The sequence below is a fragment of the Eleutherodactylus coqui genome, chromosome 4 (genome assembly GCF_035609145.1).
Source record: "Eleutherodactylus coqui strain aEleCoq1 chromosome 4, aEleCoq1.hap1, whole genome shotgun sequence".
In the NCBI taxonomy this organism is placed as follows: Eukaryota; Metazoa; Chordata; class Amphibia; order Anura; family Eleutherodactylidae; genus Eleutherodactylus; species Eleutherodactylus coqui.
This window is the reverse complement of record NC_089840.1, coordinates 194,532,497-194,556,330: the sequence shown is the minus strand read 5'-3', so window position 1 is coordinate 194,556,330 and position 23,834 is coordinate 194,532,497. Positions and strand designations below refer to the sequence as shown.

The 23,834-nt window shown below is 40.2% G+C and overlaps 1 protein-coding gene across 1 annotated transcript in view; it reads right to left on the bottom strand.

The window, feature by feature from the left end:
- Positions 1-5,414: 5,414 nt before the first annotated feature.
- COL13A1 (collagen type XIII alpha 1 chain) overlaps positions 5,415-23,834 on the bottom strand; it is a 265,902-nt gene continuing 247,482 nt past the window's right edge. Inside the window, exons 41-43 of the mRNA XM_066601620.1 lie at positions 18,635-18,721; positions 11,557-11,595; positions 5,415-7,200 (exon numbers count right to left, since the gene is read on the bottom strand). Coding sequence (XP_066457717.1) covers positions 7,168-7,200; positions 11,557-11,595; positions 18,635-18,721 — 159 coding nt within the window. The 3' untranslated portion in view covers positions 5,415-7,167. The remainder of the gene's footprint in view (positions 7,201-11,556; positions 11,596-18,634; positions 18,722-23,834) is intronic.

Here is a 23,834-nt window from a genome sequence, read left to right as displayed (position 1 = left end):
ATTATCGGGGAAGGGCTTATATTTCAAGCCCTTCCCCGATAATCATTCCGCGGGGCTTGGCAGAAAGCAGTGCTTTCAATAGGATCGGCACTGCTGCAATGGGCTAGAATGCCGGGGACTTCTGCCACAGCTGTCACAGCTGTTACAGCTGTGGCAGAAGTCCCCGGCATTCTCCATCTCTTTTCAATGGGGCTAGCGCTGCTGCCACTGGCCCCATTGAAAAGACTGGCGATATGTCAGCGTGATGCCGATATCCCAGTGTCATGCCAATTTTTTTCTCGCACTGCGATGCGAGACTTTAACTTTAGTCTCGCATCGCAGTGGAGAAAATATCGCCAGTGGGTGAGAGCCCTTAAGCATCATGCACACAGCAGAAACCTACATAAGGAGCCCGTACAGCAGCACATGAAATGCCTATAGATATGTATTACACTGGATCTGTGATGAAGAATCTATGTATGCCTTCATATGAAGAGCAAAAATTGTGTTGTACCATGTTAGCCATAACAATCTATGTAATGTTAAATACCCTTGTATAACAAAAAAAGACAAAAGTATTATAGAGGTGATACCTTTTACTAGCTAACTCGAAAATTTATATATGCAAGCTTTTAAGACCACTTAAGGCCTCGTCATCAGACTGAGTAACTTAAGTAGCCTTGAAAGCTTGCATATATAATTTTTGGGTTGGCTAATAAAAGTATCGCCTTTTCGCTCTTTTTTTTATACAATCGTATTTAACATTATTCTCCATAAAAAAATTAACGGCATAATGAGGCCTTACTGTTGTGATCAAAAGTAATCAACCCTCTTTGCAAAGTAGGTTTATTTTACCAAATTAAAAAAACTAATATATGAAGTGCTTTCACCAAATTCAACATAAATTACATTTTTATTGACCATTGTAGTCTTGGAACTCCTTAGAAGAGCACAAAATTGCATACCAGGTGTTGTGTGAAGCACGTCAAGGGCTTTATTAGTTGCATCAGGTGTGCTTGAGATAAAACACACCAAATACCTGGATTGACCAGGGCTCTGTTGACTGATGTTTGATTGTATGTTAAAAATACGGCCAAATCATGAGAGTGGCCCAAAAAGTTAAGAGATCATTGCCTTACACAAACTAGGAGCGTTAAGTGCCTTTGATATCTTTTTGTATTCTTTTCCTTGAGTTACAGTTGGAAGCATAGTTTGCAACTTTCGCCAGCTGCCACCAGATTCCTGAGAAGTGGCCGAAAACCCACGAGTGACTGCAGAAGACCTGCAGTAGGATTTGGTGGCAGTAGGCACCAAGCATGGTTTCAGAAGTAGTCCTAAAATATTCTATAGTGGCCTTAATAGTCTTCTGACTTGATCCCCATAGAAAATCTTTGGTGGGATTTGAATAAGGTGGTTTCTAGTTCATTAACATCCTTGGGTTTTGGGCTGCAGACATTGCCCAGGAGGTATGGGTTAAGATTTCTCAGGAATGCTGTCAGAATCTTGTGTCTGGCTATGTGTTGAGTATGGAGCAGGTCATAACAGCAGGCGGGTGCTCTACTAAGGGCTAATGCCTACAGATGGATTTCTGCTGCATTTTACGCAGCAGAAATCTGCGTCGTTGTCCCGCAGCTATTAGGTTCTACTGAACCTAATAGCTGAATGTTCACGCTGCGGAATTCCATGTAGTCAGTGCTGTGAGCACAGTGGAAGTATTATGTGATTATGCGCCTCCGCCCACCGCCGACCTGGTAGACAGAATTCATGCGGCAGATCCGAGAGGTGAGTATGGGGTCCTTGGGGGGGCGTCGTGACAGAATCCCCTGCGATATTCCGCTGGCGGAGTCCATCACCGCCGTGGGCATGAGGCCTAAGTAATACAGCTGCTTGTAATAAAAGGGTTGAATAATTCTGAGACTGCAAAGAGCATTAAAGTGTTGTTTTGTGTTGAGTTTGGAGAAACCACTTGTTACATTAGCTGTGATGAGCTATTTGTTTTGTTTTAGCAAACCATTGAAAGCTTGTATATTTGACAAATAAACCTAACTTACAATGGGGGTTGAATAATTTTGACTGCAACGACAGATCCCTATATGGTAGTGTGCTTGAGGATTTAGGCAAGGGATTCACAGAATAACCTATGTGCAATTCACAACTCATACGCAACTTTAATGTTTCTGTATGGGAAAGAAAGTTAGAAGAGGCCTTGCAAAAGATTTATGAGTTTTTTTTCCCCTATAGGAAAACACTGAAGTTGCACACTAGTTACCGTAAAGCTGAACTTTAACCCTAAAGCAAAGGCAAGTCCATGGAGCCTTAAAGCTCTAGACTAACAAATATTTAGTATACCATCTGCAACAATTTTCAAGACCCTATTTTTTTCATATTAACTCTGTGACATATTAATATATCTGCCCTTATTTGTATTATATGAATGTTGCCCAATGGCATAAGAGTGTGGAATTGGTAAGCACATAGTTAAAAAATACAACCTGATCCTGAAAGAATTAAAAATACATAGGGTTTATTTATCAAATACCATATTTGTATTACTCAGATGCAATTGTGTAAACAGGGAAAAATGTAACAGATTTGAGTACTCAGTGTAGTGGATGTATATATTTATTTATGTATCTGTCTACTGTTCAGAATGGATGCACAAATATACTCTGGAAAGTTTTGATGAAGCAGAATTAGTATATTAAAATGGTCTTACAGATTTTAATAAATACTACTAAACTCATAAACATTTGTAGTGTTCCCAATTTGTTGCATTTTTTATTAACACTTGCTATGAGTTTATAGGATGCGCGTCCTCCACCCCCTTCATGCAAGAACCTTTAGGACCTCCCTTCCCCCAATCAGTGGGTGTCCTAGTGGTCGGACCTCCACTCATTATAAAGTTATTCCCTATCCTGTGGACATGGAATAACTTCATATCTTGGCACGATTCCTTTAAGAAGTCCACTTTGGGAGGATAGCTGAGCTACCTTTCCAACTCGTATAGACACAATGGAATTTTTAATGAGACCAAAATTTCATACGCCATTCAAAGTAAAGTTTGCACTGACATAAGTGTGACAGATGTATTTAGAAGCTCAAACCTCTTAATACATTTGTTGCATTTGGAGGCTAGTCCATGCGCCAGACTGAAATCTATGGCAGCTAGGAGCTGTCAAAAATTATAGTATATCGCATTCTCCCCTTTTTGCTGGCCCTATCCATTTTTAGAAAAGACTAAAAGTCACAAATTGTGTGATCCATATTTTGTGACCTTTTGTACACTAGAAATCTAGTGTAAAAGGCTTGATATACCCCAATATGTGAAGGATGTAGTAAAAGCTATTATGAGCCTAATAAGCCTGAAACACAACGTAATTAATGTTTCACATAAGATTTTGCACACTGATCTGCAGTCTGGTAGGTATATACCCTGTTTCCCTGAAAATAAGACCTACACCAAAACGAAGACCTAGTATGATTTTTCAGGATTTTTGAGGATGCAACATGATTTTTCAGGTTTTTTAAGAATACTTAAAACGTAAGCCCTACTCCAAAAATAAGCCCAAGTTACAGTTAATAAAAAAGTCAACTTAAATAGTGTCCAGACAGCTATACATATAAAAAAGTAAAATCTTTTGGAGAAAAAATTAATATAAGACCCTGTCTTATTTTCAGGGAAACAGGGTATGTATCAGACCCACAAGTGGTTGAAGTGGTCACTAAAGGAACAGAACATGAGGTTTACAAAATAGTCTGAGAAATGAAGCATCTGACAGCCGCAGCTTTCCAGACTCGCCATTTTGATAAGAGAATGACTTGGGATGTGTCTATAAATCCCATGTAGTTTGATCAGACGCTCGTCTGTGGTTGGGGAAGGGGACTGTGGTATTAAATATATCTTTAAATTTGGGCTCATGACAGGAAAGTAAATGGGGCAGAAAACAAAGTGCAAAAAAGAGAATAAAAGGGAGAAATTATGGGAAAAAAGGAGGGAGCAGGGACCCAGGAAGACAGTAGTTGGATCATAAACAGGCTGGTGCAGAGACGTCATGGGGGGCCACAGTTCTGGCAAGTAGTTAGCGGCTCAGGGTACTTGGGATAGGACGTGAGAACATCCTTTGGCCACTATATGGTCAGATGTATATTACAGTGACTAGATTTTAGAAAGGGAGGATATAATGCTGCCTGTGCACCAACAGAATCTGGGCAGTTCAATAGACAAAAGCGTTTTAATCCTGCTATGCGGCCGTGATTAGCGGGATGAAACAAAACCATTGATTTCAATGGTGTGGCTTTCACTAACTCTTGTCTCGGACGTGAATACTTCACTCAAGGAAAGATAGGACTTGCCCTATCTTTCCCACACGTGGTTAATACTACATGCAGGGAAGATTGGGTAGGACGTATCTTCCTGCGTTTTTTTTTTTTAAACTCTTGCACTATGGTGTGGAGTTTAAACAGCCGGAGAAAAGAAATGTGCATGTGCAATTACGCTCCATAGTGCGCCTACAGCCGTCTGAAACCCCCTGATTAAGGGCTTGTTCATAGGAGTTTATTTACTTGTGCACATTTGGCATGTAATTTGCAGTGAATAAAATCAATTGATTTCCATGGGCTCATTCACATGAGTGTATTTTTTGATATGCGATATGCGATCTGCCCTATCATGGTGTGCATTTGAGCACCACAAGAGTCCATTGAAATCAATCGGTTTGCATAAATACACATGACATACGAAGAAAACCTGCATATTCGCTACGCGTAATCACTTTGATTCTGTGCGTATTTATTTGTCTGTGCAAGTACATGGTGCATTTGCCCCCCAAAAAACATGCCAGAGTGGCCAAAGGATGTGGGCGTAAGTGCATTTCCGTAGTGCAAACATGTGGCATATTTGCGTGGCCGAAATGCGCTTATGCCTGTGTAAACGAGCTCTCGGTTTTTTGCTACATGGCTAATAATAATGGGGAAATGACTGCAGCTTCCAGCTGTCTTCTGGAAATTTCAAACAGGATTGTGTCAGAGATGCTTCCAGGATTAGTTTGTCAGTTTAGTAATATTTATTAAAACATATAGAACCACTTAAATGACAATAAATCAATTTTTTGTCTGTATTTTTGATAATCCTGCCATTCACTTGGTAGTTGCCGTATAAGAATGCTTTCTAGAGATGAGCGAACGTACTCGGTAAGGACAGATACTCGAGCGAGTATTGTCCTTACTGAGTACCTACCTGCTCGCCCGTAAAGATTTGGATGCTGGCAAGGCGAGGGGAGCGGCGGGGGGGAATGGGAGGGAGATCTCTTACTCTCTCTCTTTCCCCCCCAGCTCCCTCCTGCTCACTCCCGCAACACAGCGCTCACCCACCCGAATGTTTGCGGGTGAGCAGGCAGGTACTTGGTAAAGACGATACTCGATCTAGTATCTGTCCTTACCGAGTACGCTCGCTCATCTCTAATGCTTTTACAATTGCGCTGGGGATTCCACTTACCTGCTCCATTCAGGTAGCAGTAAAGGGGAATCCCCATGGCCGAACGGTTCCATCTCTGGATGGAAAAGATCAGCACCAGATGGACCCCATTGACTATAATTGGGTCCGCCCAACTTTCCACCTTTTTTCTTCCAGTACTTTCAACTAGATCTGTAACGGAGCCTTTGGCCGGAAGCCCAATGCAGATGTTAAACCACCCTCAGGTTTACTATCTGATAAAATAGAATTATTGCATATCAGTGTTGTAAGGATTCACATATTGCTGTGAATCTCAGTGTGTCCGGGTTTGCATGTTATAAATGAATCGCGTTTGTCATATTTTCTAAGTCTATTATAAAAATGTGATGTTGTAGTGAATGTATTATAAATATACGAACCTGTCATTCTATAAGCACCATTTACACAGGACCAGGATACGCAAATATAAAATGGTTAAAGTACTTTACAAATATTGTTGCAAATCAATACCATCCTTATACATTGTTACGGTATGCCACTATTTACATTACAAAATACTGTCTGCATCGCTGGTCATTTAGTAACAAGAACATAGTAAGAAAGTACAAATAAAGTGAACAACCTTAATCAACTTGCTCAAAATATGTAAAAAAAAAAAGTTTTTAAAGCTATATTCATCTCCATACTCTGCAGAGCAAAACAGAAGATTCCACCAGTCATCGTTCCCTCAACAAATACGACATCCGGAAGAATAAATCCATGCCTTTTAAAATATACACCCTTTACAACACTTTTTCTTCATCTTTTTATAGCTTAGTTTACTTATAGATGAAAACTAATGCCAAACCCCTTAGTGGAACAAGTGCTTGCAGAGAGCACATCTGGCAGTGAAGGGGTTAAATGGAAAGAATCCAGATAGATTCTACAATAGTTTAGGAATTCTCTGGAATAAGTAAAACAAGAAAAGACATATTTCAGGGCCATCTACCCCAGTGCTGCATCTCTATAGTCTACTGACATGATCACCCCGGTCAGTAAAGTACTAAGTTACAGGGCATTGTGAAATGCTTTATATATATACATATATAAACTGTATTTATACATATATGTCCATGCTACTTGCAGCAGTTAGAATTGAAGAATAGCATTTAAAGAAAATGTATCAAAGCTAATCATAGATGAAAAATGTCACAAAAAAATGAAATGCTAAACAAAAACAAATGGAATTCCTACATGGAAGCAACAGTTTGCAACTTGGTAGCTAAAGGCAGTGAGAGGGTGATGGAGGAATCATCAAAATCAATAGGAGGAAACTGTTGTTTTCATTCTTATTAATGAACAGCCTTTCCTCAAAGTAAAAAAAAAAAAGAACTTTTCTCCAAAACTTTCTACTGGAGTCCATTTACTGGAATTGTCCTGCATTACAGAGTAATGTCACGCAAGATGGACTTTTTTTTATAATACAACACTATGGGAACTTCTAGAGAATACCATGAGCATAGTGCAATGTTTCTCTTTCTTCCCCACCAGCTATCCGCACTGTCGAAACAGATTGGTGATAGCAACACCATGAAACTCAGTTCAGGAAACTAGTCTCCTTTTGGTAAAAACCAATTGTGATCAAGACTTTTTTTCACCAGCAGCTCGACTTGCAGAAGTCATCAAGATCCGGAGACAACCATCCTCATCTTCATCTTTTGCAGACCAAAATCTCAATTACTCAACAGCAACCATCTTCATTTTTTGGCTATTAACCATGGCGTCTGGCCCTTAAAGTATCAGATAAAGGGGCTTTCACAATTGGGTTTTGCAAAAAAAACAAAAGCAGTGACAATGTTCTTTACCAGACAAGAGTAAAATTGGGACAACTTCCTTCTGAGTTGCAACCAGTTTAATTCCACCTCCTTCATACTTTTGGGGATTTTTGTAATGTTTTTGATTTTATTGTATCTGGTTCTATGCCAGGACCAGGCTACAGTCTGCAAAGTCCTCCTCATTAGTTTACTAGTTACTCTAAATGTACTATGGCAACCTGTCAGTACATGAGTTAAATACATACAATTGATATTGTGTTGATGCTGAAGAATTTATACAGGCTACTTGTACATCTTGTTTTACGTTCCTGATAGTGAAGGGATGTATTTATGCTTTACAGAGGCGTAACTTGAAGCTCCTGGGCCCCGATGCGAAACTTGTAACAGGGACCCCAACTATAATAATTTACTTATAGTACTGGGTTCCCTATATGGAGAAGAGAGGCCTGATGGACCCCCTAAGGCTCCTGGGCCCGGGTGCAACCGCAACCCCTGCATCCTCTATAGTTACGCCCCTGACGCTTTACATTATGACTGTTTCCTTTTATTTTTCAAGGAAGGCGGAATTATCTGGCAAGTAGTTCTGTCTTATATAACTGGTAATGACATTGTCAGAGCTGCTTTGCACAGAACACATGAATGGATGTATATTTGGAGTTCAGCGATACAGATCATCATCATGCACTACAAGCAAAAAGTCACAGTAACACTCATTTATAACAGAAGTTTAGAACCTTAGTTTCCCAAGACCTGAGAGTAATGCACACTCCATGCCCTCTCCATGACAGGTATGTTCATCTTACAAATGATGACATGTTTGTTCTCACTAGCAATATGAATGAGAAGATCTTTCAAAAAGGCTCTCCGCCCTCGGAAAGGGCATAAGCAATGTTAATGCATAAACAGAGTAGCAAAAGTTGTTGAATGTTTCATTTTGTCAATTTATTTTTTTCATGAACTATTATACTCAAGAAAATGGCCATCATTTCTCTGATGTACTTTTGGCACCAAAATATAATAACTTAACAAAAGCATTATTTAATAAATGTGCACAAATATCATGCAAATACAGCAGCATTTCTTCACAAATATTAGAAAAGCAAGAACAAACAATATACACGAATACTTAAAAAAAAAGGAAAACATCTATTTTTAGTATTTCTGTACAAAATGCATAAAATTCGATATGCTTTTTATTTTCTACGGAACACTGTATAAAAATAAATATTCTATGTACAGACACACGGGACAATCCCAGGTTAGAACGATCACTGCAAAAGAAAACATAAACTTGGGTTAATCTGGAACCTTAGTACTTGGTGTTGAGTTCAAGGAGTAATAACATACTAAAGTAAGGGTTAAAGGTTCTAGATTCAACTAATCATCAAAGTACGCTAGAGATAAAAGCTTAATTTGAGAAGAAAGTTAAAGGGACAGTTTTAGAATTACAGGCCCTTTTCCAGAAACCATGCCGTTGCAGCCTTTTGGCTGTCTCTGGTATTGCAGACCATTTTTAGACACAGCCCTACAGATAAAAAAATGGTCCTGTTTCTGGAAAAAAAAGCACTCCTTTTTCTGCCTCAGCCAATCGTTGAATACTGTTCCTTAATCCCTCCAAATAAGGAAGATGGAACAACACCTCTGCAGCACCACCTATTGGATGGCAGCAGTCCTGCAAATCAATGTCAGACCCTTTATACAAGTCTTTATAACAATGATTGGGAATTGAAAACCAAACCAGAAAACCATACATATACAGCTGTTTCAAGGTTTTTGCCTCTCATCAGTGTGTAGTATGTTTCTGGCTTGGCAAGTGAGAGGTCTATAGCGCCACCTATTGGAACACAGCATTAATGCAGATCAATGTCAGACCCTTTATATCAATGATTGGAAATTGAAAATCAGGCCAGAATACCATACACAGACAGCTGTTTCAGGGTTTTTGCCCCTCATCAGTGTGCAGTAGGTTTCTGGCTTGGCTGGTGAGAGGCCTATGATGTGGGTTAATCCCTCCGAGAACGCAACAACATTAACTGTTAGTTTCCTTGGGTCTAATGGAATGAATATATTGTCAAGCCGGTGAGAAACTATCGTTATCATCTAATATAGTCCAGATGCTGAGATCATAAGATATTAAACAATGCAGGATAGGAAATACATTTATGGCTCACTGTAATTGTATCTTGTGTTTACTACATTATGGAGTTGGATTGTGGATATTGGAAAGCACAACCTGTTTTAGTGCAAAATTCCTCTTGTGTATTTAGAGAAATGAGAAAAAAACTAATACAGTAGACTATGTTCTTTCTCCAAACTAATAAAACAGATTATATTGGTGAACTTTTTATAACCTGAATTATGGAGAGTGTTGGATATGAAATAGTGAGTGGAAGAAGATAATGTGCACTTATATTAATGGATACATTTGGATAAAAAAAGCTAAAATATTACCATGTGATGTACAGTACGATTAGATTCATGTCTTTTGGTGTAAAGGTTACCAAAGTGATGCATATTTTGCTATTTGACAAAATGGGTTTCTAAACTAATCAATAATGGGTTTTTATGGGTTCCTCTGGATTAACATTAGGGGGTAATAGGCTGAACTGGATGGACAAGTGTCTTTTTTCACCCTTACATACTATGTTACTATTTTAGTATGATAAACAAGATATTCTCTATAGTATGTATGGTTTTGGTAAGTTTTCAATGGCAGATGTGTATCTATACGGCATAAAGTTGTATATATTTGCACAAAGTTGATCTTATTTTTTTTGTCACTGCGGGGGAAAAAAACAAATGATATCATAGCTTTGGTGTGACAATCCTATACCATGGGTTATTAACTACCAGCTGCCCCTAAAATACCATGCCAGACAAATGCATGTGTATAACATTGATTGCAAATAATGACCCATGCATATCTATGCAAATACAATGCACCATGCTTAAGTATGCTAAATATGCAATTGCAAGCAGTATGTCAGAATATAAAGTGCAAATGAGAAACTGAAAATAAAGTTATACATTAAAAATAAATGCAATATAACACTCACATGACACCGATCAACACATCACACACACATTTGTGCAACAGACATCTCAATAAGCAAATGAAATCATATGGTCACCCTTAAACACTTTTACAGTGTATATATCGTTATCATAATGTTTATCTATATAGCGGCAATATATTATGCAGCGCTAACAGAACAGGGGGCAACAGAAACATACCCACAGTTACATATGGTAATCAGTTGATACTGTCAGAGCTGATACTGGCATGGGTATCACACAACTGAAAGAAGCAGTGCAAACTGGAACACTTGGAGGGAGGGAGCCTTTAGGGTGGCTGAGGGTCATAAATGACTAAACAGCTAACAACAATCAGTTGATGGGTGACAGTAGGAGTGGGGGTGCTGCTCCAACGAGCTTACATACTATACATAATTGGTTGATACAGAAGGTAAAGAGGCTGGAGATGTGCACGGTATGGCGAGGTGGAGAGTGTGGGATGATATACACAGACAATGGCCAAATTGAACCGTAAAGTGGCCGAATTGGTATGAATTAATTTACATAAAAGGTTAAAGGGGTTGCCTGCCTTTAAAAAAGAATAATTAGTTAAACTGCTGTCCATGCAATAGAAACTAAACACCTCTCTCATTTTTCCTGGGTACTGGTGCAGTAGGTCCCATGACAATCCGGATCTGTACTAACTGCAAAAGTCAGGTGACAGCTGCAGCCAATCACTCACTTAGCATCAGCACTCACATCCTGGGTACCGTGATGCAAAGAGTTTGGAAGGGTGACGCTCCTTCCCTGACTGGCTGCAGTTGTCTTCCATTGTCACCGGGATCATTGCGAGACCGCTGCAAGGTTTCCTAGTGAATAAGACAGGTGAGTAAAGCTTCTTTTGTTATTTTAATGCATGGGCAGCTGTTTAATTTTTTTTTTCTTTTTAAGTTGGACAACCCCTTTAAGAAGTTTCCCTTTTTTTGTTGTGATCCTCAGTAACAGCCTGTACCGTATCCAAAGCTGCATTCATAATTCTGCTTGCACCATAACTGAGATCATCCACCATTGCTTGCTGGCTGAATGCATGTTCAGAGCTTGTTCTTCATACTATTTCCAACAACAATCAGCAAAGGCTGTGATACATGATGTCATTCAGGACCCACCCAGGGTCATGCAACATATTACAAAATTTTTAAATGTTTCATAAAGATTATGTTTAAAAACTGTAAAATGGTGTTTAAAGGTGAACATAGATGAACTGAGAAAGTCCGGACACGGCCTTACTAATTTTACCTTATTCCAGCAGCCTTGAACTGGTAAACCATCCTCTCCCTATGGATACAAATCATTTCAGATTTATTTAGATGATCTAACAGGAAGTGGGAACATGCAGTAGAATAAAATCCGCATATCATAAAGCCTTGCATATTGAATACCTGTTCTGGTAATCCATCCGTTTGCCTTTATACAATTATTTGTCTTACTGCGCCTTTCATTTCCAGCAGGACCGCTCACTATTTTTTTGTCTACAGAATACATTTAAAGGAGTGGACACATTCCCTGTACGAGTGCAGGGGTTACCTTTTAGTTTGATAAAAGTTATTGTATATTTTTAAACTATTGTTTGCGCACACAGCGACAGATTTTCTATAGAAATTTTGATTTTTCTGGCTCGAATTGCTCCAGAAGATTGTCTTAGGGTGGTTTCACATTTATGCTGGTGTATCGCTTTCCTGCTCCGTTCAGGGAACAGGAAAGGGGAATCCCCATGTCCAAACAGTACCATCTGTGGACAGAACCCAACAGCATCAGGTGGACCCCATGGACTAAAATCAGGTCCTTCCACTTTCTGCCCAGCTTTTGGACAGAAGGAAGAACTGCATGCAGTACTTTGTCTTTTGGTATTTTCAACCGAATTTGCAATGGAACCTCCGGCCAGAGGGTCCGACAAAAATGTGAAACCGCCCTTACATGCTTTGCATCACATTTAGTATGTGTTTTAGACACTCTTGCACACTTTTTTTTGCCATGTCCAAAAAGGGGCATTCCTCAATGGAAAAAAGTGCATTGCCAAAATATGACATTGTACTCTAAAAATATTGACCAAAATGGCACAATTTTTGGAGAAAACTAAGCCAACTAATAGGTGGTATAAAGTTAGATTAGAGAGTCTTAAAATTCAACAGATTTATCATTCTGTAGAGCCAATGTAATAAATCCGGTTCATTCTAAGGCCTTAGTCAGACGGGCGTTTTTTCGCGCGATTTGCACAAATTGCGTGACCGGAGGCGAAAAATCGCCCGAAAAAACTGCTCCTAGCTGCGTTTCAATAGAAACGGGCCGGAGCTGTCCAGCACATTGAATTCAATGGAACCGGCAATACAGCCGGCTCCATTGAAAGCAATGCGCTGCGGGCGATCTCACGATGAATTGTCGGGAAGGGCTTAAATATATAAGCCCTTCCCTGCAATTCATCCAGAAATGTGTAAAAATAAAAAAAATATATATACTCACCTTGTCCCGGCAGACGGAATTCAGCCGCGGCCGCCGGCAGTTCTCCTGAACTGCTCTCTCTAGTATTCAGCAGCTGGGGATTTAAAATCCCCGCCTGCTGAATGAGCTGCCTCTGATTGGTCACAGCCTGACCAATCAGAGGCAACTCTCAGTCACACCCATTCATGAATTCATGAATGGGTGAGTGAGTGCTGCCTCTGATTGGCTCAGCTGTATTGCCGGCTCCATTGAATTCAATGGGCAAACATCATTCTTCTCTGCCACAGCTGTTACAGCTGTGGCAGAGAAGAATGATTTCTCTACTTTATGTTCTCAATGGGGTCGGCGCTGCTGCTGCCGGCCCCATTGAGCGCATATGGAGAAGAGAACAGGAATCGCAGATAGGTGCAATCTGCGATTTCTGTTCTATAATTTATCGGACGAGCGCATAAAAAGCGCTCATGTGTCCGATACCATTGCAAAGCAATGGTTTTATAAAATCGCCGGACGCATGCGCAAATCACGCGAAAAAAACCCCTACTGACTAAGCCCTCACACTGTCTAGTCTTATTTTGCACTAATTACTAGACAGTATTAGTAAATCTGCTTTAGCATGTTTGTCCGTTTATGTGAAATGAACAATCTATGGTATATTTATTTAACTAACAATTCTGTACCTTAACTATTAACTTTTATGCCAAATTCAAGAATTGGTCTAAGCCCAAAAAGGCTTTTAAAAGCATGAGCCTGAGCAAGACGTTCACAATTTCAAACGATGATTTGCTTGTCTAAACAGGCTGCACGAGTGCGAATAATTCTTGCTTGGTGTATTAGCTATATACAATGCTGTGAAAAAGTATCTGCCCTCTCCCCAAGTTTTTGCATTTTACATATTTGTCATAGTTGAATGTTTCAGATCATTAAGCTACTTTTGATATTAGACAAAATAAGCCAATAGAGATGAGCGAGCACGCTCGTTTAAGGCTGATGCTCGAGTGAGCATCGGTCTTTTCGAGTAACTGATTACTCATCTGAGCACCATGCAAGGGGGCGAAGGGGGGGGGGGCACGGGAAGCATCAGGGAGCGGGGGGCACCTGGGGGGGAGAGAGATCTGTCTCTCACTCTCCCCTCCGCTCACTCACGCCCCCCCCCCCCCGCATGGTGCTCAGATGAGTAATCAGTTACTCGAAAAGACCGAACCTCGCTCGAGCATCAGCCTTAAACGAGCGTGCTCGCTCATCTTTATAAGCCAAGCAAACACAAAGTGCTGTTTTCAAATGATAATTTCAATAATAAGGCAAAATGTTGTTCAGCCCTCCCTGGCCCTATCAAAAAAGTAATTGCCCACTTGGTTATTAAATCAACTACTTAACTAAATTCAATTGACAGTTGGGTTTAGTTACGCTAGCCACACCCAGGCATGATTACTGCAAGACCTGTTGAACCTGTTCAGAAATGTGAAAGACAGCAAAACAGGAATCAGCATTCATAAAATCATGGCTTTTTTTGAAGCATATTAAAATTCCAACAGGAAGGACATACAATAGTGTGACAATGTGACGCGTTTCAAGCTGTCACAGCAGCTCTTAGTATAATAGCTGCTGTGACAGCTTGAAACACGTCGGTTTGTCGTGCCATTGTATGTCCTTTGTGCTGGGACTTTAATATGTCTCAATAAAGCTGTGATTGTATGAATGCTGAATCCTTTTCTTGCTATCTTCTGCAATCGATTCCGGTCAAGTCTGCATCCTGCTGGTGAGCTGCTTCATTTTCTCTGTATGTGAAGCAATGTGAAGCAGTTAAGTGGCCTCAAAAAGTAGCACATGAGGCCATGTTCTAAAGATATTCAAATACAGGTGCAAAACAAAGTAATTGAAATCTACCAGTCTGGAAAGGGTTACAAAAGTTATTGCTAAGGCTCTGGAACTCCAAGAGACTTCAGTGAGAGACATTATCCACAAGTAACTTGGAACAGCAGTGAACCTTCCCAGCGTAGGGCTACAAAGGTGACGTGTCCAGCTATTATCTACAATGTAACCCTATGAAGTAGAAAATATTGAAGGCTCTTTTAATTAAAGCCTCATGTACAAGAAAATCTTGAAACCCAAGCCAATGCAGGAGGAATAATATTACTACTGGTGATACATCTCACATAGCCTGCTACAGAGCAGTGACTGCCCCATTTAGGAAATCTTTTTTTACACTATTAATAAGTCCCTAATTCTGTGGGGATATATTTTAGTCTACAATATCTTCACAGAGGTGCAAATCCCTTGCACAGAAATAAATCTAAAAGAGAACATATTGGCTACTTGTAATTGCCACTAGAGGGAGCTTAGGAGCCTGCTGCATACAGCTTATGCATTACATTTAACAGTAAAACAGTATGCAGTAAGCTAAATTTATTGTTACCTGCAAACAACTTTATAACTTTACTGCATTTCTATACAGGGCTTTTGGACATTCATATCATAAACCTTGGGCTGTGACCTCAATAAAGATATGTTTAAGAAAATAATAAATACAGAATTTTGAAGCTAAAATTATATTGTGATAACAGGTGGGGATTCACTTTAAAGGATTCACTTGTCCAGAAGCAAAATTATTGCTGATCTATCCTCAGGATGTCATAATCAGCAGATTGGTGGGGGTCCACCACTTGGGATCTCTGCTAATCAGCTGATTACATGTTGCTATGGTTGGCCAGAGCAATCAAAGTGCAATTCATAGTGCAGAGGCCCAATACGGTATTGCAGCTCTCTTCCATTCACTTTAATGGGAGACCGCTACAATGCCAAGCCGGTACCCTTAGTACCACCAAGATATATGTCAGAATTTATCATTATTTCTTGTTATGTATTTCAAGTTATGTGATTTGCATTCCAAATAAGCCATTTTTTTTTACTAAACCACACTGACCGCTATAGTAAAAAGCAAAATGCTGGCTAAGGTATTTGCTTTTTAGAAACTGGTTATGTTATAGTAGATTACTGATGATGATATCAGGGCAAAGGAGAGTTGAGATTGTTACGTTTGTCAGAAGAAAGCAACTGGAAAGTGCTTGTTAGGGGAAACAATAGAGTGAAAACATACATATGTATGGAATATCTTAATATGTTTTATTTAAAATCATGGAGCGGAGGGTGTGCTCTCAAAAGAACCCTAACGGACTATTATTCTAGTTTATAATACTTGGTGACAGATTAACCCTTTCCAATCCAATTTGTATCCTGGTTTTCCTAGTGGGCTTACTCTTTTTCTGCTGTTATACAACGGCGCTATATGCTGGCTAAAGCCAGTACTGCATTAGGTGACACGTTGGATAGGCTCCGACAGCAGAGAGGCTGGCAATATACAGTAAGAGAACCGCACATCTGCCAACATCAGAGCTGTACAGCCTTAAATCATAATGTCTTACGACGTCAGACAGTGGATTGGAAAGGGTTAACAATTTAGTTTACAGCCCTTTAAGGGATTTGCCAGGAGTTCGTTATTATTGTCTTATCCTCAGAAGAGGTCATCAATATTAGATTGGTGGGGGTCTGCCACCTGCAATCCCCAATGACCAGCTGTTTAAAGAGGCTGCGGTGCTTGGGTGCACACCAGACAGTGCCATACATTTTGTAGTGGCAGTGCTTGGTCCTGCAGTTTATTCTCATTCACCTGAATGGGACTGAGCTGCTGAAAGGCCATGTGACAAAGAAGCATAATATGTTATGGGCCTAAGAAGAGACTGGAGTCACCCAAGCACGGTGGCATGTTCAATCAGCTGATTTTGACCAGTCTTGAGCAACAAACTCACAACAATCTGGCCATCAATATTTTGGTCCTGGAAAACCCCATTTAGCTACAATTTAGAGAAAATGTGATTTTTTACGAATAATAAAATAGGACTTCATGTCAATTTTCAAGACAATGACAATGAAACATATATTTTAAAATTGGTAATTTAAAAGTAAAGTAGAAGAAAATGAACAATGTGGTTTAGTTATGTTGTGTGTAACTTGTTTAAAGTCAAACTCTAGACACATTTTCATGATTATTTAAATGCAGCCACTATGGTCATTTAACATGCCAAGTCCCTTCATTATTTGTCTCTGGACACTGAAATACAGGATGTTCTGTACATTCTAACATTACTGGTAATAACAAAACTACTGCATGTTACTGGGCTGTAAAGAGCAAGTTGACAAAATAATTCCCCCTTTTTCTGACATGACTTTCTGCTCTGCAGCTATTGGCTAAAGCTGCACCTCACAGACTTCCTGCTCTACCTGCCCGCTGCATGCACTTTCTATACAATACAGGAAATACTAAGTGATATTTAAGCCGTCTCCTCCAGCAATTGGACAAGCAAACAGATAATTATCTCAAAGGTTCAGAGAACTCTCAATATTAGAATGTTTATCTGCAATGTAGATGTAAGAGTTGGGCAGAGCCGGAAGTCTGTTAGGTGGAGCTCTAACCAATAGCTGCAGAGCATGAAGTGATTTCAGAGAAGGGGGTACATATTTGGCAACTTCTGTTGTACAGCTCAATAACATATATCAGTTTTTTTTAAGTGACTGTGATATTAAAGGGATTGTCCAGTTGTAAACTATTGATGGCCTAATAGTAGATCAGCAGGGGCCTGCCACCTGGGACCCCCACCGTTCAGTTGTTCACCAGGCCAATATTCTTGAGCACTGATCTGATTTCTGCAGGAAGCAGACAGCTCCATTCCCACTGCAGTGGCCTGACTTGGTACTACAGGCAACGTTCAAATGCAGTGAATACAAACTTGGCCTGTAGCACCAAGCCAGGCCACTACAGTGTGAATGGTGCTGTCTGCTTCCTGCAGAAATTGGCTCAGTGCACAAGCTAACTGGCGAACAAGCAGATCAGCAGGGATCCCAAGCGATAGATAGGCCAACCTATTTAAGATCTGATAGTTTACAGAGCACACAGGGAACGTACAGTACATTTCAGCGACCTGGGCAAAAAAATGGACCTGGTATATTAAATAACAATAGCAAGTGAATTTTTAAAATTTGCCCTGAGTTTTACTTTAAATAGGATTTCCACTTTATTAGTAAATATTCTTATTAGGAAGTCATAAGTATGAAATTTAAAACAAGGTTATTGGAGCAGCAAAAGAAGACAATACATGTTAATGTAACCATGCAAAGGACATTAAATGCAGGACAGTATAGAACATGCAGGAAAAGGGTTGTTAAAGCCATACCAATGGGCAAGGGGCATCCAGCCCATCCAGCCCTGGTATTCCCGGATCACCAATTTCTCCTTTTACACCTCGTTGTCCCTGTTCATAGAAACTATTTTATTATTCCATAAGATGTCATACACTTTCATTCTGACAGCAGCAACTCGTAGGAAGGCAATGCTGTAGGACACCAAACTAGGATTTAATCAACTTTAAGCAAATTTAGGTTTTCCCTTTGAAAAGGAAAAATACTAAAGTCCGACCCTTAATGATAACATAGATGGGACTTTCGGTTTAATTTAAAAAACTGGCCAGTTCCTCAGCTTCTCATATGTAGTTCATGATTAGAGAATTTAGCTGAGGTTAAGAGTCTTAAGTCCATACAAAGTTATATGATGGACCGACAGCAGGACAAATGAGTTGCCTAAATATTAAATCCAACCTTTGTGTCCAGCAGCTTTGCCACTTTTGGATATCATACCACCTGGTGATGAAAGTATTGAGGAAGGGAAGAAGTGTTACTAAAGTGAAGTAGTTGTGGCTCTTCATGACACCTGGAAGGAATATTCTTTAGAGGAAGCCTCACAATTAATCAAACAAATTAATTTACATTTCATTCTTGTTCTTCCCATCCTCAAATCCTACATAAAATACATTGTAAAAATCAAACATACCAATGGGCAGGGTGCATCTAATCCAGGCGCTCCTTGGTCTCCCTTATCCCCTTTAGGCCCCCTAGAGCCTTTCTTCCCCCTTTCCCCCTGCAAATAATAATTAAGTTCAACAAGAGATGTAATGACTTGTAGGATCATCCACTTCAAAGTTGTTTTATAGAACTATGTAGAAATACATATAGACTCAAATATAATGTATTGAATACTATTGAGAGCTATAGAATTGTCCAAATTCTGTATGTGAATAAGGAGTTCTTACCATTTAAACCGAAAATGATGTAACTTCTAATGTATCACAGTAATGAAAGCTAATTGGCTGTATTCATGACATTCTAGATGTATGGGAGATTTTCTGTCAGTGTGTTGTTTTGTTGTTCTATTGTGTCATTGGATACGATTAAAAAAAGCCATAAGAAAGTATGTACAGTTAACTACCAAAGTAACCAAAACAATCCATGATGCAAATTACAATGCACATATAAGGGTGCCTGTTAGAGATGAGCGAGCGTACTCGGAAAAGCACTACTCGCTCGAGTAATTTGCTTTATCCGAGTATCGCTGTGCTCGTCCCTGAAGATTCGGGTGCCGCTGCGGCTGACAGGTGAGTCGCAGCGGGGAGCAGGGGAGAGCGGGCGGGAGAGAGGGAGAGAAAGATCTCCCCTCCGTTCCTCCCCGCTCTCCCCTGCAGCTCCCCGCTCCGTGCCGGCACCCGAATCTTCAGGGACGAGCACAGCGATACTCGGATAAAGCAAATTACTCGAGCGAGTAGTGCTTTTCCGAGTACGCTCGCTCATCCCTAGTGCCTGTACATGATGTTCACGGACCATTGCTAATTATCATGTGGTACTTGGACTTGACTTTTAAGACCAGGTGCCACCCGGCTATCGGCAAAGATTCACAGATTGTATGGACACTCTTAAATAGTTGCTTCCACTATTGTGGGAGTCATTAGTTCATCAAGCAATTATTGTCCCATTCAGTAAACTATAGATTCCATTTCAGGGCGCTGTCACACGAGCGTAGGCGTATTTACGTTCGCACGTGCGCAGCGTTTATTCGCCGGAAAGAACGTTTTTCGGCGATCATGACCAGAGCTAGAAAGCGTATTATTGTTTGCTCCTACTTTGCAAACTATCTTTTCGGCCATCGAATATGTGTTGGCGCGTATTTCGGTCACATATGTTCCGTTTTTTTTTTCCGGGTTGCCGTTTTTATGCGCCGTAAAATCGCCTGTGCGAACGAATACATTGGAAACCATTGCCTCAGATGGTCATGTTTATACGATTGGGCGCAAAAACGCGACGTTTATGCGCTCGTGTGAACGCACCCTCATACTGAGAATGATGGTTAAGACACAGACGAGTGGTCTGACTTGCTGACTATACTAGGCCAGAGCCACATGGGTGACATTAAGGTTGTATGGGGTAGGCAAATAAGTTCATCTTGATATAGATGTTCACCTTGAAATAAATCATAAAAAGCCCCTGGTCTGCTGATGTATTTGCAGGGCAGTGTATAGTATTTGAATTTCATAGAGCCCTACACATCTATTATTGGAATACCCCTGGTATTCATGGAGGCAAAGGAAGCCGATTAGAGGATTCATAGTGACCTTTAAAATCATTTTAATATCTTACTTCTGGCTCAGAGATAATTACTTGACTTAGGTTGGGTTCACATCTGCACTGGAATCTCCATTTGGAGAATCCGTCGCAGATTCGGCACAAAATACTGTAAGAAATAGCGCTGCATGCAAAATTTTTCTTCCGGTACAATGCCGGACAGCTGAGCGGAAACTGAACGGACACCATTATAGTCAATGGGATGCGTTCGACTCTGTTCTGTTCCATCATAAGATGCATCCATTTGGCTAGGAGATTACCCTTATCTACTCCCCAAATGGAGCAGGAAAACGGAACCCCCAATGCACATGTGAAAGCAATCTCACAGAACCAAGTGCTGTGTGAATCCAAATCCAGTTTTATCAATATCCACATATACTGAAATGGGTTAGGATATAGATATCGAAGCACTAGCATGAGAACACGAAAAGGAATCATGCTGTCATCAGAATGTATACAACTTCTGGCTGTGGGGACTTCAGGCAATCATCTTTTTAGCATAGACATAAGATATTAAAATAGTTTGAAGTATCCTAAGTAGCTGAGTTGCCCTCTTAATCTATTCATTTTTTTACTTCTGTCCAGCAGTTTCATTCTGTTTCTTCCCCCTATACTTTTTGGCAATTACAGGAAATGCCAACTAGACTGTCTTCTATTTTAACAGAGAGGCATATGTGCAGTTATAGGTTTCATAGCCTTACATTAATAACTAGGAAGATCTGACATTCAGTGGAAGTCCACCTTTTGTATCACTAGTCCAAAAATATTGTGCAAAGCAAATTATCACCGCATAACCACACAGAGCAATGATATGTACAGTCTGGAAAAGATAATCCGACCTTTTCTGGAATTTTGTCATTTCGAGTTGTCGCTTTTGGAAAAACAACCAACTAGTTTCAGGGATGGGGATTCAGATGTACGACTTATTGCATTTTCCCATTAACAAACATAACTGATTGGCTGGGGTATCAGAAGATGGCACGGGGAATCGCTGATCACCATGTCAGCTTCATAACAAAAAGTGGTCATTTTAGTGGGTTTCTATTAATACAATTCCCTAATATAAGTCCTTTGCAAACTGGTAAGTGTAAAAATGCATCCAAAGAAGTGTTTTATGTAGAGATGAGCGAGTATACTCACTAAGGCACATTGCTTGAGCGAGTAGTGCCTTAGCCGAGTATCTCCCCGCTGGTCTCTAAAGATTCAGGGGCCGGCGTGGATGACAGGTTAGTTGCGGCGGGGAGCGGGGGGGAGGGAGGGAGAGAGAGATCTCCCCTCTGTTCCTCCCCGCTCTCCCCCGCCCCCCCGCTGGCCCCCGAATCTTTAGAGACAAGCGGGGAGATACTCGGCTAAGACACTACTCGCTCGAGTAATGTGCCTTAGCGAGTATACTCGCTCATCTCTAGTTTTATGTTTTCAGTGATGTCACTCTTGCAGTTAATAATAAAGGGTATCACTCCCTTCCAACAACATGTATGTCAGACGCATGACTTTCTTCCGCTTATTTTCAGCCCTCCTGTGTCTCTTAACGAGATTTGGTGTTAGTGTTTCCATTAATTTGGAAGTTAACTGTACATTTCTTTAGTAAAAACAAAAGATAAATCATTTAAAGTCTGATTCATGTTCTGTAGTTAACATAATGTAAAGCTGCCCAAATGATGTATCCTCTAAACAACCATCTGTATAGAAGCTCCACCTTGGAAAATAAACATAAAGCAGTTACACTTAAAAAAGAAAACAACTGGATAACTTATTTGAACTGGGTTTCTCAGAACAAAACAAAATCTATGGCAGGAAATTATGCAAAAAAAAAAAAGCAGTACTGATCTCTAAAATGGTCCCTATGGTCCAACGCAGCCACTTTGTTCCCGCCGCTCCAATCCCAGAAGAAGCTGCAGCGGTCACATGCCATTCATTATTTATGTGAAAGCTTAGCCAATCATTTCAGCACTGATACTGCCATGAATGACACATGACCCTTGAAGCCTGTGATTGGGTGAGTGGTTATGAGCACAATGAACAACACATGACCGCTGCAGCATCTTTGGGTATTGAAGTTGAGGTCTGGGCAGCTGTGCTGGACCCGAGGAGCTATTTGATTTAATTTTGTTTTCTTTATGTTAGTGCCCATAGAATTTTATTTAAATCCTGGAAAACCCCTTTAATTTGTTGTGAATGTATGAAAGGTGAAATCTGATTGGCTACAATGAGTAACTGTACCATTTTATATTAGGACTACTTTTTAAAATGTGTTTTTTCTAACGGAGTCATAAAGGCAACACATGATGTATCATAGAGATATTTTCTCCTTAGGGTGCTTTTAAACGTAACGATTATCATTCAAACAAGCGAAAGTAAAAGATCATCGTTTAGTCTAAATGCGAGCCAACGACTGAACGATGAATGAAAATCGTTCGCTTTTAGCTCGTTGTTCATTTAATGCAGGTATAAAAATCATCCTTGGCACTTATTATTCGGTTTAAACAGGAATAGTTTAGTCCCTACATTGGCTTATACAGCGACTGAGCGATTCTCATTTGAATGAGCCAATGATGCCTTTGCCTGTCTAAACAGGCTGCACAAGAGTGAGTTAGCGCTTACGTCACTTGCTCATTCAATGAGGATTGACTCCTGTAAAAAGACCCTAAGAAGTGTTGCTTCTATAGGAAATGTGAAGTACAGAGGCTCCATACATTGCCATACACAATGCCTAAGCTTCTGGTATCAGGAAACATAGGGACTCTGTGAGCTGCCATATAGGGTCCATGCACATGGTTATCAGACAGTAGGGCAAATTAAAGGGGTTTTACCGGGACTAAAAATGAAAAAATAATCTGGGCAGGTAATGGTGTAAACAAAATAAAATAAGCAGTACTTACCTCCTAAATGGCGCTTGATCCTGCGCAGCTGCCAAGTGACCACTGCACTGGTCCCAGAAGCTGCTACAATGGTCACATCCTGTTCATTGTTTATAGGACTGTGGCAATAATGTGCCGTTTGTGGCATTTAAGGAAGATGAAACAATACCTCTGCAGCGCCACCTATTGGATGGCAGCATTCCTGCAAATCAATGTACGACCCTTTATACAGGTCTTGAGAACAATGTTCTAAAGTCCTGTATAGAGGTTCGGACATTGATTTGCAGGAATGCTGCCATCCAATAGGTGGCACTGCAGGGTATTGCTCCATCTTCCTTATTTGCATATTTCCCAGAGAAGCATGTATGGCCGTATAAGTCTCCTCACTCACCTTCTAGGTGCTTTCCTTAAGGAGAGACGATACCTCTCCTGGTTCATGGCATTATCACTGTTGAAGTCATTGGCTGCATCAACCATGTGAACAATGAACAACATGTGAATGCTTCAACAGCTTCCATAACAAAGAAGTGGGGACTAGGGGAGCTATACTGGACCGGGAAGGTCATTTAAGATCTCTGTACTGCTTTTTTTTATTATTTCCTGCCCAGATATTTTTTTTTGTTCTGGAAAACCCCCTTTAAATCATAATGTTGCTCATTTCATATATGGGATGTATATAAGCAGTGTGAATCAGACAACAAATGATGATATACTAGTGGT